Source organism: Haliotis asinina, chromosome 1, assembly GCF_037392515.1.
Source record: "Haliotis asinina isolate JCU_RB_2024 chromosome 1, JCU_Hal_asi_v2, whole genome shotgun sequence".
Lineage (NCBI taxonomy): Eukaryota > Metazoa > Mollusca > Gastropoda > Lepetellida > Haliotidae > Haliotis > Haliotis asinina.
Genome location: NC_090280.1, coordinates 83,543,021 through 83,561,082, shown reverse-complemented (window position 1 = coordinate 83,561,082; position 18,062 = coordinate 83,543,021). Strand labels below are relative to the sequence as shown.

General features: G+C 39.6%; 1 protein-coding gene across 1 annotated transcript in view; it reads right to left on the bottom strand.

The window, feature by feature from the left end:
* Positions 1–4,747: 4,747 nt before the first annotated feature.
* Positions 4,748–18,062, bottom strand: part of LOC137298210 (von Willebrand factor D and EGF domain-containing protein-like) — a 61,933-nt gene continuing 48,618 nt past the window's right edge. The window contains exons 12-21 of the mRNA XM_067830383.1: positions 15,644–15,841; positions 13,399–13,646; positions 12,538–12,802; positions 11,735–11,890; positions 11,257–11,440; positions 9,155–9,342; positions 8,550–8,810; positions 7,832–7,946; positions 7,245–7,373; positions 4,748–6,226 (exon numbers count right to left, since the gene is read on the bottom strand). Coding sequence (XP_067686484.1) covers positions 6,168–6,226; positions 7,245–7,373; positions 7,832–7,946; positions 8,550–8,810; positions 9,155–9,342; positions 11,257–11,440; positions 11,735–11,890; positions 12,538–12,802; positions 13,399–13,646; positions 15,644–15,841 — 1,803 coding nt within the window. The 3' untranslated portion in view covers positions 4,748–6,167. The remainder of the gene's footprint in view (positions 6,227–7,244; positions 7,374–7,831; positions 7,947–8,549; positions 8,811–9,154; positions 9,343–11,256; positions 11,441–11,734; positions 11,891–12,537; positions 12,803–13,398; positions 13,647–15,643; positions 15,842–18,062) is intronic.

The window sequence follows — 18,062 nt, the reverse complement described above, 5'->3', positions numbered from 1 at the left end:
ACGAAAGAGAGAAAGAACCAGTCCTAGACTCGTGACTTATAAACCCTACGGTACTACTGTGTTAGTGCCACATGCACTGATTTCGCTAACACAATTTTGACGAAAGATGTAGAAATATTTGGCTTTGTGGTCCCGAAATTCTATTAGTTTTGTAACACATGTTTTCCAAATGGCTTTAAATTCATAACATTCATTTAGAAAGTGTCATGATTTCCGATTGAATAGTCAGAGCTTTCTTATTAACTCTTGGAGCGTATTGAAACAGGAGGTTCGAAAAAGACACGGCAGTTGTGCTGGATTTGTGTACAAGATACAAAATGAGATGTAGGAAAACATAATGCTTCTCTCAACTGCAGTGGGTATTCTTGTGAATCCTATACTTCGCAGATTACGCACAAGAACATTTGGTCTCATTATGGCGCAGATCAGGTAGTTTACAACGTTCATGACTGAGCGCGTCTCGCTGAGGATGTAAAACATCATGGTCCACTTGATGATTTCATTTTGAAGTTGAGACTTAATATTAGACACACCCCTACGTCGCAGCATAGCCGATAGGATTCAATAACTGTCGCTGTAGCTGTTCAGCTGTGAAGTGTCTTTCCTTGCATTCAGAGGTTATGACACAATGTTTTAAACTGAAACCTTGTAGTTTGAAATCTACCCAGATTGCTTCATAAATGAAAGTTTGCTATTATAGTCAAGACGTCTGTTGTCGATGTGTCTTAAGAAAGCAGCGAGATAGGGTTAGTTGCTTTCAATAGGCTGTGGAATCAAACCAAGACCTACTGGTCTCCACTTCGCTCTACTGCAGCTGTTAAAGCAGTAAAGGAACAGATTGAAGCAGGAAAATCATAACCGGTATTCAAGATCAGGGTGTTGGCAGCCTGTCTCAAGTAATTTTTAATTTCCGTTGAATTCTCCTGTTCTTTCTGAAGCTGATGCCACTGAATTGAAACATCAATGATTTGTGAACACTTGAATTCATAGAATATACATTTAATTTTACATGTTTTCAGAGCACAAATGCTCTAGGATGTTACGTGTTTTTGCAGATACCCATAAGGACGTGAGAAGAAAATGAAATGTTGCTGAAGACACTCACATATTCAAACTAATGAGGAGGACTCCTGTTGAAAAGGATCGATGAAGTAAGTGCATGATGTATTTAGGAGATAAACATCATGTGTTGGCCAATTTCCGGGTGTTATTGAGTATTTGAAGCACGGGAATGCATTTGGAACCGACGGCGTTAGCCGGAGGTTTCAAATGAAATATTCCCGTGCTTCAAATACTCAATAACACCCGGAAATTGGCCAACACATGGTGTTTATCGACATTGTAAACACAAAAGTAAACCAAAGGGGTTTTAGTGTCTGCACTCGTTTACATCGAATGCGGACACAGCAGTGAAGTGTCATCAGCTGGCCGTTTCAGCTGGTTCTCATGGTAGCATCTGGAGTTGCTCATTTGTGACGTCATTCTAACTTTACGTCACAATATGATTTGAATGACGTCACCACTGTTGATGACACAACAAAACAATTGTTTACGTGTCAATACGCGGTGAATAGTCTTTCAGTTTCCGGGAATCTAATACCATTTAATCATGTTTTTCAACCAATAAGATTACAGAATACAGTAACTTTTGGTTTACAATTATGCTAAGATGCACTCTTCCCCACCAGCCAGTTTGCTGAATGGCAGTTGGCCTTATACAGTCCACCACGAAAAGGACAATGATATTCGGTAATTTTTCAGTAAGAGATTTTGTACTAATGTTTCATACACACTTGTGATAATGCCTTGTATAATATTATTCCAATCATGTTATCACCGCAAGAGTTACAGCCCCCAACTTATTAATATGCTTGGGGATGTGCTGTTTTTGTATGATCTTGTTTTTGTATGCATGTAACATTAAGTTCTGCTTACCTGTCAGACACAAGCCAAAGCAATTTTCCTCCTGTGAGGATGGAGATGATGACTATGAACCACCCAGAATGAGCTGTAGTGAACCAAAGAAAGATCGACCTACTGTTCTACCACAGCTCCGTGGTAACCAGAGATTACCTTCTACCTTGGGAGTTACTGAGCTGGCCACAGGTATTTCCCTATATAAAGTCATGGTCAGAGTATGCATCACCACCAAGACCCTCAGCATCTACCCGGTCTTTGTTCAGTGTCCATCTGCCATCATCAGATTGTCCAAGGATCCCGACCCGTGAAGGTCCCGGGGTAGAATTGGCCTTCAGCAACCTATGGACACGTGAAGGTCCCGGGGTTGAACAGGCCTTCAGCAACCCTTGCTTGCCATAAAAGGCGACTATGCTTGTCGTAAGAGGCGACTAAAGGGATCGGGTGGTCAGGCTCGCTGACTTAGTTGACACATGTCATCGGTTCCCAATTGCGCAGATCGATGCTGATGTTGTTGATCACTGGATTGTCTGGTCCAGACTCGATTATTTACAGATCGCCGCCATATGGCTGGAATGTTGTCAAGTGCGGCGTAAAACTCACTCACTCACTCCAAGGATCCCAGAGTCAAGTTCCACTACTATTCACATCAATAAGTACAGCTGTTGTTCATGCTACAGCTTTAAATATGCAAGAGAAAGTTTGGCGATCTCTGACTAACTCTTATGTTTCTAAGGTTTTGCAATTATAATACAGGCGGAGTCATGAATTAATTTTTTGTGTAAGATGAAGTTTCTGCTTACGGCATGCTTGTTACTAATCAAGAGTCTCTGATCCCAGTACTCATATCTCCTGCTTCAGTGAATTATATTTAATAGTTCGTTACTTTCTCCTCAACATCTACAATAATAATGCTATCTGTTGCTTGTGTCTAGTAGAATTCTTGAATATTCAGCCCTGTTGCTTGTCATAAAAGGGTTCCAGCTTGAATATATGAGCTAAAGACATGGCAATCCTTAAAGCCATTTCATCTGTGCAAGTTGCTGTGCAGAGATTTGAAAAAAGGGCTTGCTTCTCAACGGAAACTCCTCATTGAAATCTTGCTGAAGGTATCCAATAGTGGAAGATCACTGAACCTCCCGGAAGATCGACAGTTTCCACTAAGAGATAAGGTCCTTGAAGCTCTTGAAGGCAGACTGAAGTAAAAGTCATTTAGAATGTCTTTGGTAAGGCTATAGATTATTTTAGGACAGAGAGCTCACTCTTGGGTAGTGTAATAATTTAAATATTTTGTACTGAGATACATTAAATCACCTGGCAATTTATGCTTGTGATACGTAGGAGAGGTATATCAAAGTAGTAGAAATTTGTCTCATCAAGCTTAGACTACCAGATATAGTCCAGTTGCACAATTGTTTTTAAGCAGACGGACATCGAAATCGTTCTCTGAGCAGTTTCACAAGCATTGATCCGGCCCACTAAACATTCATATCAAAATACACGTTCCCGTAATCCTGAGTCTACTTTTTTATCTCATTTGGTATAAGTTACTTAGTTTTTACCAGCTTATTCGAAAATGTTTTTACATAGGTTTTCAGTCAATTGTCTTGATAGCCTTTTCAAAATGTTACCCATCTTATACTCTGCAACGTTACTTAATGACCTAAACATATGTTTTAAAGGTTGATCGCCTAAAACTTATTGGCGGGAGCACCGTAAAGGAAACCGTTCAAAGAACCAAGAATCACAAGTGAGTAAACTAGTTTTGATATATAGTTCTAAACCCAGTTTAATGTGTACGATGACATGTAAGTGAGAGAGTGAGTTTAGTTTTACGCCGCTTTTAGCAATATTCCAGCAATATCACGGCGGGGGACACCAGAAAATGGGATTAACACATTGTACCCGGGCCATGTGGGGAATAGAACCCGGGTCTCCGGCGTGACGAGCGAACGCTTTAACCACTAGGCTACCCCACCGCCCCACTATGACATGTTTGTAGAACTAACAAGTAAGAGAAATTGCTTTGATAAACGCCCTTTCTCTGTGACTTTTGGTTTGGATCTCTGCTTTAAAGTTATCACAACTAAAACAGATCCTGGATTCTAACGTTGTCCTACATATTATTCTGTTCTAAGTTAGGATATACCTAAGATAGGATCACGAAACAAGGCTGTCATTTCTCTCAGTTGATCCAATCCGAATCTCTACAATGTGCGTAGTAATAAAACACACAAGTGTTAAACCTTTCTTGATTATATAGTTTTTTACCATTTTATACATTACCATTACAGTTATGGGAATAACCAGGTTTAGATGTATTGTTGTTCATAAAAATGTTCTTGAATGCATTGGGAGAGAAAGAATGGACAACGGAGAAGATAGCATACTTTGAATTACTGCTGGTGACTTGATACTTGACAGCCGTATGAGTGTGTAAAGTGAGGACTAATTTGGGTGTCGTCGTAGTGCCGTGGTACTCTGAAAATCTACATTGGATTTACCACTTCAGTTGGAGTGCCTAGTCACTGTACTGAACCATATGCGAAATTAATGACGGTCATTCCAGTCATTGATCTCAATCATTTATCAGTCATTTCTGCTGTGATTAATTAAGCAGGCAATTGGCATGCAGTAGTCAACTACTCTGATCCCTGTCGGTGTCATGAGCGTGGCTGTGATGTTTCGTTTTGATCCTCACCATGTTTTGGTTTGTTTATTGCTACGGTTAATGACAAAAGGTGTAAGAGATCCCCTCTGAACCAACAAAATATAACACAGGCAAGGCTATAATATTCAGTAATATATTGAGCAAACAATGAGAAAGTTACAATGAATCATACTACAGATTTCTAGTACAATGCAGTTGAGTCACAAGTCTAAGGTAATGAGGCACAGATATCAACTATTAACTCACCAAAATCTTGACACGTTACAGTGAGAGCAGAAATACAAGATGAAGCCTTTATCCAATGAGCAGTCAGGCACAGAGTATCAGTCCAGAATGTAGGGTCAGTTGTTTTGACAGACAGTCAGTGATAGGCAGAGACAGAACTCCATAATAATTCCGAGTGCAAGTCCGTGTGTGATTTTCGTCAGCGTAACAACCAGCCTTTATATATACATGTACTGACACTGTGTTGTGAACAACGTATTTATCGTATCGAACACCTGCATGTTAATTTTGAACTGTTTCAAGCACTTCTGTTGAATGCGAGGTGAATCGCCATTTTGCAGACGACACAAGGTAAACAGATTTAGAGTTATCTCCCTTCCATCGATTTTCAATCGCAAAACATCGGTAATTTCCGTGCTTGATGCGTGATTCAATGTTATTCGAGACAAAAAAGTACTACCATGAAGCACCAAAAGAGTTCGGAATTCCAAGCGGTATCAATGACTACTTTAATTTTTCCGCTACATTTCATTGTAATAGCTTCTGTCAGTTAAAGTCCTTAACTGCAGACCGAATCACAAGCTTTTTGAAAATCGTCAAAGTCTTATTCCTTGCTTTTAGAGCTCTGGTAAAGCCATGTAACGTCAAATTAGTAAGTAGAATATGTTTGTTTTTTTCTAAATTCTCCCTGCACTACATAAACTAGAAAAATGATTCGACAAGTTTTTTTTTACAAACGGATATTCAGAATAGAAGTAAACAAATTGACCAGACGCCTCAGAAGAGTGATTGGTCTGCAGTGTTGAGGCATTTGGGAGTCACCCTTGTTTATACAAATAGACATATAATCTTTAGCCACACATCTTTGACAGGTAAACGTCGATCAACTATCCGCTACTGGACAGTTTCACTTTCAAGCATTGCAGATTTCAAGATCATGGTCAAAGTTTCTTTCTTATTATGAAACGTTTTAATCATAAATCATAAACAGGACAAAAGTACAAGAGGTGTTACATACAAGACGTCAATGGTGGTGAGATTACACCTACTGTCGTGGCACAAAACGCAAGGTGAACTAACACTGCCCATCTGAGAGTAGTATCAACCTTTGGGGTTAACAGAGATAACCAGGAACACAGATTTGGTACAGATAGGGTTATTCTGCTACCCTTAAATCAGTGTAAACGAACAGAATGCGAAGTGACCCTCTATACAAGTTTGACAGATTTGATATACGATATACTGTCCTTCGATATTAAATATTCTTTTAGATACTCCAATGCATGAATATATAATACAAACAGATTTTTAAAACATAATTCCAGTTCAAATCAAGACTGAAATATCTCTGCTTTCAAGCACAACGCTCTACTGACTTTCTGAAGACTTTCCTCATTGAATAGAAATTCTTCCCTGCAACAGAAGGAAATGACGTTCGTCAGAATTACTGTAAATATTACGTTATTGTGAATACAATCTTATTCTCAGAAAGGAGCACCTGGCCATTTCTGTATTATGGAGTATATCTGACCTCCTACTATGAGGCTAAACATGAAAGTGAAGAATTACAAATTGTGAAGGTGTGAGAAATGCAAAGATATCATGTAGTATGTCACATTATAAGTTCTTTCACAAGTCGTAATGCCACAACTCTGTTTTTCCTGCAGGCAGCATAACCTTGTCACTATTTTGAAATCTTTTCAGAATTTTTGAGGACTTTTGTCAGTACTTGTTCGTGTTTTTCCTTGTATCGCCAAGGCAAATCAGTTTCAGATGTGTTGTCTTCGAAGTAACTCAAATGTTGATTTTTTTGACTGAGTGAGTGACTGACTGAGTCTCACTCAGCAATATTCCATCTATATGGAGGCGGTCGGTAAATAACCGAGTCTGAACCAGACATTCCAGTGATCAACAGCATAAGCTACTGAGACACAATGCCATCGGTCAACTTAGGAAGCCTGACCACCCGATTCCGTTGGCCGCCTCTTAAGAAAAGCATATATTAGTAAAGATCAATTCTACCCCAGATCTTCATTGGGTTTTGGCTGAGTATGACCTGTGATGGGATACACCCATTCAGCTTACAGCTGATATGAGCTGATCGACACAGAGTGTCTGTCGATAGGTTTGGCAGTAGTTTATGGCGTGGAGGTATTATGTGAGCAAAAGTTCTTTTTCTGTGTTTGTAAGAAGGCCGAGCGCTCTTACAGGTGAGGTTTTGACATCAGTTTATTGCTTAGGGTTTCAAGTTCACAGATTTGCCTTGTCAAGAAACACAAGAATGATATTCCATTTCTCATTTAAGCTGTTGTTAACATTTAACGTTGTGTAGTCCATAGCATGTCAGGATATTGTGAAAGCAGAAGGAAAATTTGTTTCTCTCTTCATCCCATCCACTACAAATCTTTTTATGGGATAGTCTTTCACCTACCCTCTCTTTTAATCCGTTTGCATGCACAGACTGAAGCAACTACGATGATGATTCCAAGAACGACTCCCCCGACAAACACAGCTACAGTTATAGGAAGAAAGTGTCCATTCTCACTGTGGCATCTCGACTCTGCAACATTGTTGACAGCGTTCCCAGAGTGAATGAGTAAATGGTGTTCTGCGCAAACTTCAAGCAAAAATTAACTATGACAACAATGAAAGCCATCATTACATGTTCTGGTGATACAATCGAGTGAAAGCAATGGAAACTGTAATGTCATTTGATCAAAGGTTGTTTAAATATGGTTACAATGTCCAAGTTCTTTCCAACACATCATTGAGTAAGGTCTTTTACAAATACGATGCTTCAGTTGAAACAATATGTCAGATGTAATTTATTAGCCGTAAAATTTGACCTTTTGTGTTTTTTGTTTTCTGCAAACAATTAAATTCATACGTTAACAGATACCATGTCTACCATATTTTGTCTTGCTGTAACCATTTGCAAGGTATGAGGATATCAACCCTCTATGAAGTTTTCCACCCAGGTTTCTCTCCAGTCTGATATGACTGGGTATAGAACTGTACCTGATCCAGTTTTCCATGTGCGCTTGTTGCCCGACACATCACACACCAGACAGTTGTTTCCACGTTGTCTTGCTCCGTGAGGAACACAAGCCCCTTTGTCCAGACAGTATTGGCCCTAGTATGGAACAGGAAGCTTCATGACTATACCACAAAAATCCGTTTACCCTAGTGTGGAGTGAGTGAGCGAGTTTAATTTTACGCCGCGCTCAGCAATATTCCAGCTATATGGCGGCACTCTGTAAATAATCAAGTCTGGACTAGACAATCCAGTGATCAACAACATGAGCATCGATCTGCGCAACTGGGAACCGATGACATGTGTCAACCAAGTCAGCGAGCCTGACCACCCGATTCCGTTAGTCGCCTCTTACGACAAGCATAGTCGCCTTTTATGGCAAGCAAGGGTTGTTGAAGGCCTATTCTACCCCAGGACCTTCACGGATCCCCTAGTGTGGAACAGGAAGCTTCATGACTGTACTACAAATATCTATTTACCATAGTGTTCATGAAAATACTACTAAAACCCCTTACCATAGTGTGGAACAGGAAGCCTCATGACTATATACTAAAATCCAGAAATAACTAAATCAGGCTATGCATAACATGAATACAATGTTAAATGCTATTTTGGTTTATTTCAAGTTTCCTCTGTTAATGATCCAAGATGTTAACTGTTTGTTGATGTATTTACATTAAACCCTAATTCATGTTTATATACCTTCATGGTCCAGTTGAACTTTGCCTCCCGGCCACTCTCTGCATGCATATGGATACACGTACTGTCAAACACAATCAGGCCAAGACTGTCACCATAGTTACCAGGACTGTTGGCAATCGATATCCGGTAGGCACGCAGAGAGTCCATATCGTCACTTCCGGTGCGGTCACTGGCAACGACTCTGCACTGAGCATGGCTGATGCTGACCACTGTTGCCAGATATACTTTGGATACAACACTCTCTTGTCCCGACTTTCTAGCCTGAAGAGATTATTGTGTTATTTAGATGTCATGCTAACAGCTGGCGTCAGAACGGTCCCACCATGCCATATTCTCCGTGGACGGTTGATAAGCAAGGAATTTAATAGCAGAGTTGAAAAATGAAATTTTATCGAGGTTTAGCAAGTAATATACTTACAGAGTTGCAGAATTAAACACATTTGAAAACAAACCATTCGCGCAGTGAAAAGGTAACTTCGCTCACTCAAAACTTAAAAATAGCCACGGTATACTTTTCATGGTGACGCTGTATCGCCAGCGCCTGGAGTACCTTCAAGAATTAAAATCGAATGCCGAGTATAAAATTAAGATTAAAGCATATTTACCCTGATCTCTTCAACCAAACATGTTGATACACCATCCACAAACGTCTCGCCTCTCACGGAGAAAACGTCACATGCATCGCGTGAAGCGTCACATTCGACAACAGTTTCTGTTCCAAATAGTCGTGGGGGTGATGTAAGGTCAACAGAACAGTCTGAGCCGCCATAACTGGTTTGGCATACACAGTCACCTGTTAACATTGTAAGGGACGTGAACCCAGACTTGGCCACAACATGATGCTTTCGTTGTGATCACCCACTTACGTTGTCACAACATTGTGGCCTGACGTTGTGAAGTGTCATTTCTACGTCGCCACAATGATAGTTCATTTAATGCCAATACAGTTTACGCTGAGTTAACGTTCTATTTAACTAGGGAATAGTTTTTCCACAAGTGAACAGTACATATGAAACAAAACAGAAACTAATTTCAATGTTTATTTGTCAATTTACGTGTTGTTTTGGTCGCGTGTTTTCTACAGCTGTTGCTGAAGCGATCGTCCCACTTGTCCGGTCAGGTAATCCGATGTAATCCAGTTTACGTGTTGCGCTTCAGTTGCTAATCCGTTATACTGAGTTTCAGTGAGATCAGTTCAGTTGTCAGTCAATTACTGTCACTTACCCACTGAGCCCACTGTTCTACTGATAAGGTGACATGTCTTTTTCCTTAAGGTGGAGTGTAAGTAAGAGATGGGTTTGCTTTATGTCATTGCAGTTATTGCAAATGTACAAGTTCCTTGTTTTTTCCCTAACTGTCTTAGAGGTCACTTTTAACTTTACTTTGGTTACCAAATTTGTAATAAGTCTGGGAACAGTGACAGAGGCCATTTAGACCAATCTTCTCTGTACAGAGCGAGAACCAAGACAAGACCTGCTCTACCACGAGGTATAAACCAAGAGTACGACCTGTAACAACGCCCTCCTAACATCGGACGGCAACAGAGACTAGATGCTCATCGTCACGGCCGACTCCATCTAATTATTACCATTTGGCACATCCCACAGAGAGAAACCTTTTACATAAAACCATGATTCGTATCGAATCCTATCATATTTTGAACACATGGCAAAAATAGTGGAAAGCATCCTCTGGGCCTTGTGAGCAGGAGCAGGTAGCATTATCTGAGATGAAACGATTATATCTGTCACTGCATCCCAATCGGAGACGGCGGTGAATTATTTGACAGAAGCAACTACCAACATTTAGATCGAACATTATGTTGGCATTAACTTATGGTTTGATTACATTCTTAAACTGTCCAACAGAGGAAGCATTTTTCGCATTTATAGGCAGTTCATTCCACAGTTAAACTGTGTCGGACAAAAACGGTTTGGCATAATTAGTAGATTTGCATCTTATAGTCTGATAATTGTCATTATTCCTAAGATTGTAATTACTGTTGTCAGAAACATTCTGATCACAAAGATAGTCAGGAACCATATGGTTTACCATTTTGTAAAGTAATGCTAATTTAGATTTTTTTGTATAATTTGATATGGATGTCAAGTTATGTAGCTTTGTTAATTAATGCAGTAAAAAAGTGATATAACTTTATATTGCTCCCCTTGCCCAGTAATCGACTTTCCAATACTGGCTATAGTCGGTGCATCAAAGACAGGACGGCAATCCCCCGTACAGGATTATCTGTCGGCATATCAAACAAACCGGACAGGTGGGACGAACCCGTTGCTGAATAGTAAATTTGCAACGTTGTTAATACGTTCAGACATAACGTTATAAAATGACGTAGTACAAACGTTGTGACAACGTTGTATCACGACAGTTGGTAGCAAATAACAATGGGTGAAATGCACAAAGGCCTGTTTATTATTATGTAAATATTCTCTCTCAGTGACGCGACCAGTGCCATGTTTCTTCCAGAAGGGAGGACTATTAATTTGTGTTTACTAGGGTTTTGTTTTGTTTCTTGAAATTAATTATTCATAACTAACTGACTGAAGAGCTTCGTGTGACCGCTGGTGAGAAACTCAATGAGTGAATATTCAGTTACAGGTATTGTGAACACTGCACCAAATATTTCTTCTTTCTTTGAACTTTGAAAAGAAATCTCCCAAATACGTTATTTACAATTCTAGGTTCTTACCATTTGTACATGTTCCTTTGCCACTGCAGTCGTTCAAACATGCCTCGGCCACAACATTCTCATAGACTGACACATTCATCGTCCCATTCTTTACCTGGAGCTCCGGATCAACCAACAACTCGTGCAGACACTTGTCTCTCACCGTGTCGATAGAAAAACGATAAAAATCCGAGGTTCCTGTCAACTTCAAAAACAAAGTCAAACATGATATCAATGTTAAACTTTTCTCATATGTTACAGATTTAAGCTATATTCACTAACGGTATATGAAGATGAATATATTTCCACACTCACATAGAATTTACATAAGTTACTAGACTTTCATTTATTATGAAAGTGCAACAATAATATAATGTGATATGAATGTTAAGAAACTCCAGGTTTGTTTTTCTGTGCAATACGCGAATGTCCACGTTCATGTTCAATGACCTAATGTCCACTTGTTTAATAGACACATGTCTATATTTACGTGCAATACCTGAATGTCCAGGATGCAGTTGTCAATACTTCCGCTGATGCCAACACCAGTTACGTTCTTACACGCTTGCACCGATCGCGATTCCTGGAATAGGTTCTCACAGAATGTCCTGGCTTTTGCCTCTGTCCATCCGTTTGTCCACACATTCGCAGCCTGCTGCGCAAAACATAATAGCAAGATTTGGTAAGACAATTCAAAACTCTTTTTAAATAAACTTTTTGTTATATATTGTATTGTATTTGTATCGTAAATTGTTTTTCCCTTTTTAATCTCCAAGTGAAGTCAAGGTCCCACTGCACACTGACATATCATCATTTGATGTTACTTTTTGTGAACAGAACTGTAAAGTGCAACTCTCCATGTAACAGCTGTAAGCTTTGTTTGGGTAATAATGACAGTATGAAATCAATGTCTAGCGTAAATTATATGTTTAAAGAGTAAAACGTAATTCCCATCACTGTAAAAGTAGTAATTCAAAACATACAAGGATGGCGACCCGTGAAGGTCCCGGGGTAGAATAGGCCTCCAGGAACCATGCTTGCCATAAGAGGCGACTATGCTTGTCGTAAGAGGCGACTGTCGGGGATCGGGTGGTCAGGCTCGCTGACTTGGTTGAGGCATGCCATCGGTTCCCAATTGCGCAGATCGATGCTCATGTTGTTGATCACTGGATATTGTCTGGTCCAGACTCGATTATTTACAGACCGCCGCCATATGGCTGGAATATTGCTGAGTGCGACGTAAAACTAAACTCACTACAAGGATGGCATGGCAACAAACATCATTTTCAAAAGATTTCCTACCCGACGTAATCTCCTTGGTGATTCCGAACGGACACCTGCAGATCGTTTCCTTCGTCTGTCGGTAATTGTGCAGTTAGTCGGTGAGACGTCTGTGAAGTGTCGGAGAGTCTTACACACCTTATGAATGGCTGCAGTGCAGTTTACTGCGCCGCTGTACGTTGGGGATGAGGCATTCGCTGAACAGGAACAATAAAGGTTTGTCTTGGGCCATGTTGAGAGTGATCCATAAACGTCCGGATTAAAAAGGTCACTTTGATTATCAACCCTGAAACATTAATTGTGAAGGTTGCATGACACTTAAGCTTAACGAACTGAAGTGAGTGAGTTTAGTTTTACGCCGCACTCTGCATTATTCCAGCCATATGGCGGCGGTCTGTAAATAGTCGAGTCTGGACCAGACAATCCAGTGATCAACAGCATGAGCATCGATCTGCGCAATTGGGAACCGATGACATGTGTCAACCAAGTCAGCGAGGCTGACCACCCGATTCCGTTAGTCGTCTTTTACGACAAGCATAGTCGCCTTTTGTGGCAAGAATGGGTTGCTGAAGGCATATTCTACTCAACGCACTGTAATATGTAGTCGTCCTATCGCATTATATAACTAATGTGGATTCCCTTTGATTACCACATGTATGGGAGGCCGGATTTCGGTGATGGTAATTTGCAAGGAACACTTTGCCTGCTTAAATGATAAAGTTTAACATTTCAGATTGTGTATCATCACTCCTTGACGGCGTTGTCCGATGCTCATAATATTAACTATGTGATTTCTGGGTATTGATTCAGTGATTGTGGCTGCACTATTGTCGTCCGCGTCGTGAAACAACAATCACAGTTTTAATCTAATAAAAGTCTCACTTCCATGAATTTGAGAATGTAGTAAGAAGATTCTGCCAGTTGCTGTATGGACTGTCGCAGTCATCCGTTGCCGTGTCATCTGTGGAGTAGGTGCCGTTCCTGAGGACGAAGTCGTCCCTGCAGTTTCCTGTCAGTGTCCCACACAGACCTAGACTGTGATTCTCATCCTGGACTGATGGGTAGATGTAAACATTGAGGAAGATGTTGTTGATATTAACGTTTACTCTCCCTCCAGTTGGCAAATACACCTGTGGAAGAGTAAGATGATTGTTAAAACATTTCAACATCACTATTTGACGGTGATTCATACACACAAAGTCATAATCTGTTTGGACAAAAAATAATCCATTACTCAGCCATCTATGTTGCGATGTGCGACGATTCGGGTTAGAACTAGTCACCATGATAATTTAACTTGTCGTTGATGGACGTCATCCCAGATGTCTAGATCCGTGCTCAAGATATCTATAACAGGATTGTTTTGTCATGACGATTGTTCACCGACATCGTGTAACAAGAATATTGCTTAGTGCGGCATTCAGAATGACTGACATCATTAGATACGACTTAGACATACTAAAACTATAGGCTTGAAATATGACGTGTCTCGAATACATGGCGTCAAGTGCATGCATGATGACTGGAATCCTTGCTAAAAAAAATCCCAAAACAATTATTGATATATGCAAAAAACGCTTCCGTGATTTTGAGAACATTGGTCTGTTAGAGCTGCAGCAAAAACAACATTAACATACTGATTCTTTCCAAAACGCGTTTGACGTCAACGTTTATTAGAGTACCGTATCTCGCCTTTGGGATCGTTTCGTACAGACCAAGTCCTCGCAAGATAGCTGCGAAGCGGTCGTCCAAGAGTTACCAGCCAACCCTAGGACCGCTACATCGGGGCAGCTCACTTGCGTCATCGTCTTCCCTCAGTCGCGCATACTGCACAACGCATCCGTGGTCTGAGAAGAATTTGCAACCAAATTGTCTGGAATCGATTGCGAACAGTTTCGACCGTGTTTTGAGAGACTTCCATATTTGTTTGCGGTGCTGTGGTAGAGTCCGGGACTGGAACCTTCGAAAATGGAGGCGAGTCTGTTTCGGTGATAAATCACGATTTCTTCCTCACTGGCGAGATGAAGGACAGCGTTTACACCATCGGAGAAACGAAAATGGACAAAGGTGCCGTGGTGTGAGGTGGAATATGAATGCACAAAAGATCTGATTTAGTGGTGATTTAGATGACATGCTTCCGATCATGGACCAAATGGCCATCGCAGTGGAGGAAGACTGGGACAGAATTCCACAACAGCGACTTCGTCGACCTGTCAAAGTATTGACTTTGACGCCGTCTTGTGGAATGAAGTATACAGGAACACAACAACAAAGACTGCTTTTGTGCTGGCAAACATTTTGTCTACAGCATTTCCACCTTTTTAATTCTGAAATTGCTTGAAATAAGTGCTCTTAAACTAACACAATAAATTATTATTAAAGTGGCATATGTGTGGGTTGTTTTGGGTTGTTTTTATATAAAGTCTTGTTGCACTGATGATAACGTCTTTCCATTTTGGGATATTTTAACAATGCCTAACAACGACAGTTTGGGAGATTTTAACAATGACATTTTGGGATACTTTAACATCATTTTGGAATATTTTAACAATAACATTTTGGGATATTTTAACAACGACATTTTGGAATATTTGAACAACATTTTGGGATATTTTAGCAACGACATTTTGGGATATTTTAACGACATTTTTGGATATTTTAACAATGACATTTTTAAAGGAAAAAGTAATTACACAAAGTTAACGCAATACATTCTTCTAAATATGGTTATGTGTTTCTTTTTTCACCAGTTTTCATTTCAAATTAATTGACTATGGCATCTCACGTCACTATAGGAGCAAATCTATCTTGGGTTTCTGTTCTGCGTTGTTATCAGTAGCAGTTGGTTTATTGTGTTTGTGGCTGCTATTGTCGTTTGTTTGTTTTTGTTTTCATCTGTTTAGGTAGGTTATTCTACATCAGTCGTATGTATCATATTGTCATGTTTCAAATAGAGCCTAGTTTAGAATGGAACAAACTGATGATCACTTTGTAAACCTGACTGATAAAACACATACATAGATCAAACTGTTGAAAAAGTATTTAATTATGCAACTGAAATGACCTTCTAAGTGAACTAAGGTGAAACATAGTGGAAATTCACATCAAGTGAAAAAACATGAAGTACCTCATAACTTTTGAAATTCTTCTTGACCTGAAGTACATCTCCGCTATCTTCACACAGTGTGTATTCCATCTTCGAGGAGACGTTTCGTCCAGCGCACTTGTTGAACTCAAACACTGTCCTGCCAGCTCGTACAGCAGCTCCGCAAATACACCATGCATTGTGCCGACCGTATCCACAATCTGCTGTCTTTATTTGAACCTGTTTTCATACAGTAAATACAGACTAATGAGTGCATGAACCCTTATACACATCAACACGGCTACATAGGTAGTTAATATTCAAAATATGCTATAAAACCCTTTGAATTATCATAAACCATATCATATTCCATTGACATCTCTTTTACAGATTGATAATGACTTATCAAGGATTTTGTAGTGGACAATCCGTATCAACCAGGTTGGTTGATTTTATAGTCGGCCAAAAAAGTGGCCTATTTACGTCCAACACATTTTCTTGATTTAATAAACAATCACATATAATTTCGTTACATTTTCAACTGGAATCGTTAAGATAAAAAAGTCGACAACACTATTAATGATAATTTCGATGGATGTCATAAGATGTTCACTGGTCCAGTGAGCAATGTATTTATCTTACCGAACACCTCAATGTTAATTTTGAACTGTTAGAAGATCGTACATTTCATCCAACCTGTGTGAATCAAACGATTCGAATATTGCATCTTGCTGCTTTTTCCCTGTATATATTGTGTTCTTAATATTCACAGGGACTACACTTGTACGTTTTCTCAAGATTTATTTACTGGAAAGAGAATCAAATGTTTTCGTAGCCATCGCTAGATTTTGCGGAGGACACGACAAAAACAGAGTTGGGGTTATCTCCCTGCCATCTTTTTCCATTCGCAAAACATCGGTAATTTCCGTGCATCATACGTGCTTTAATGTTATTCCAGATAAAAAGTAGCTACCACGAAGGACCGAATGAGTTGCTATTCGCAGCGGCGTGTATTGCAAATTATATCGCTTGTACAGGGGGTGCATTGAAAATAATAGAAGAACGCTCAGTCAGTCAGACAGCGACATTTATGTGTGGGGTAAGATAATAGATTTAACGAATAACCTCTGTTTTGTGTTACTGATTGAAAACCTAAAGTAATCACTTCCTTTTCTGAAATATGCATCTGCATCATATTTTTTCCACATGACAAGTCAAAACCTACAACTGCCCGTTGCGTAGACCCATACATGATACTAGCAGCCCCCCCCCCCCCAAATGTTTCTAAAGAAATACATCATCAACCTCAAGTACAGCACTTCTGACATTATGTCTTATGGTGCTCTGCCTAGGGCACGTAATTTGATAGTGTTCGATACTTTCAGGCGTCTCCAAATTGCAATGGCTAACAGAAGAGACCGTCGTCTCCATAATACTCCTGTAGGCATTAAATCCACAGTGTCCAAGTCAAAGTCGTGAAAGAAAAACCTCATCACGCCTTTTACGTCGACGAATTTTATGATCAGATTTTAAAGATGATCTAAGTTTGTACATCATATTATGTCGGCTGGTTGTAACTGTATACCAGAAATGTTGCCAAACCTTGAAACAGACAAAATCTTTAGGGACTGATTGAAATTTAGATAAATCAACTTCAGGGAACTGTAATCCGGATTTGGCCAAATTATCTGCAATCTCATTCTCATATATTCCAACATGTGATGAGATCCACACTATGTCGCATGCATTGCACTTCATGGTTAAAGATAATTAATTTAATATTTGATTAACAATGTCATCTCTAGATCCATTTGAACCAGCTTCTATAGCTTTGATTGTTGCCATGGAAGAAGAGATTGGATTCATGGTTATGTACATCTACCCATTTCAATGCTTGAAAAATGGAAGAATGTTCAGCTACATACACAGAAAGATAATCAGAGAATCTGAACAACTTAGCGATCGATAAACTGGGTGTTCAAAAAGCCCCGGCGGTACCATCATTGGATTTTGAAATTAGAATATTTTTGAAAACTAAAGACAAAGCTTGAATTATCTCTTTTATTATGTTTTGGTCCAATTACTTATTCACTATGAAACTGTGTTCAGAATTTGATCCAGGCGTTAGCAGAAGCCACGGAGGTGTGACAGGCAGAGAAGAAGGATCAACTGGTTTACAGCTGTAAACACCATGCTGATCATCTAATCTTTGTGTATTCAAGCCAAAGAATAATGTGTCATGAGTCCAGTCACAGATGACATATTCAATACAGTGATTAACAATCTCAGTTACTGCATGGTGTTCGTTCTTGATTTTCATTTTTAGGAAATATTTGAAAGATACCTGTTATTTTCGAAGGTAAAGTGGCATTTCTGAACACTCACCTTTTAGGATAGACCCCAGTGCATATTCTCAAAGCTTTTGACACAATTCAGTCAAGGTAATAAAGATGACATTTAA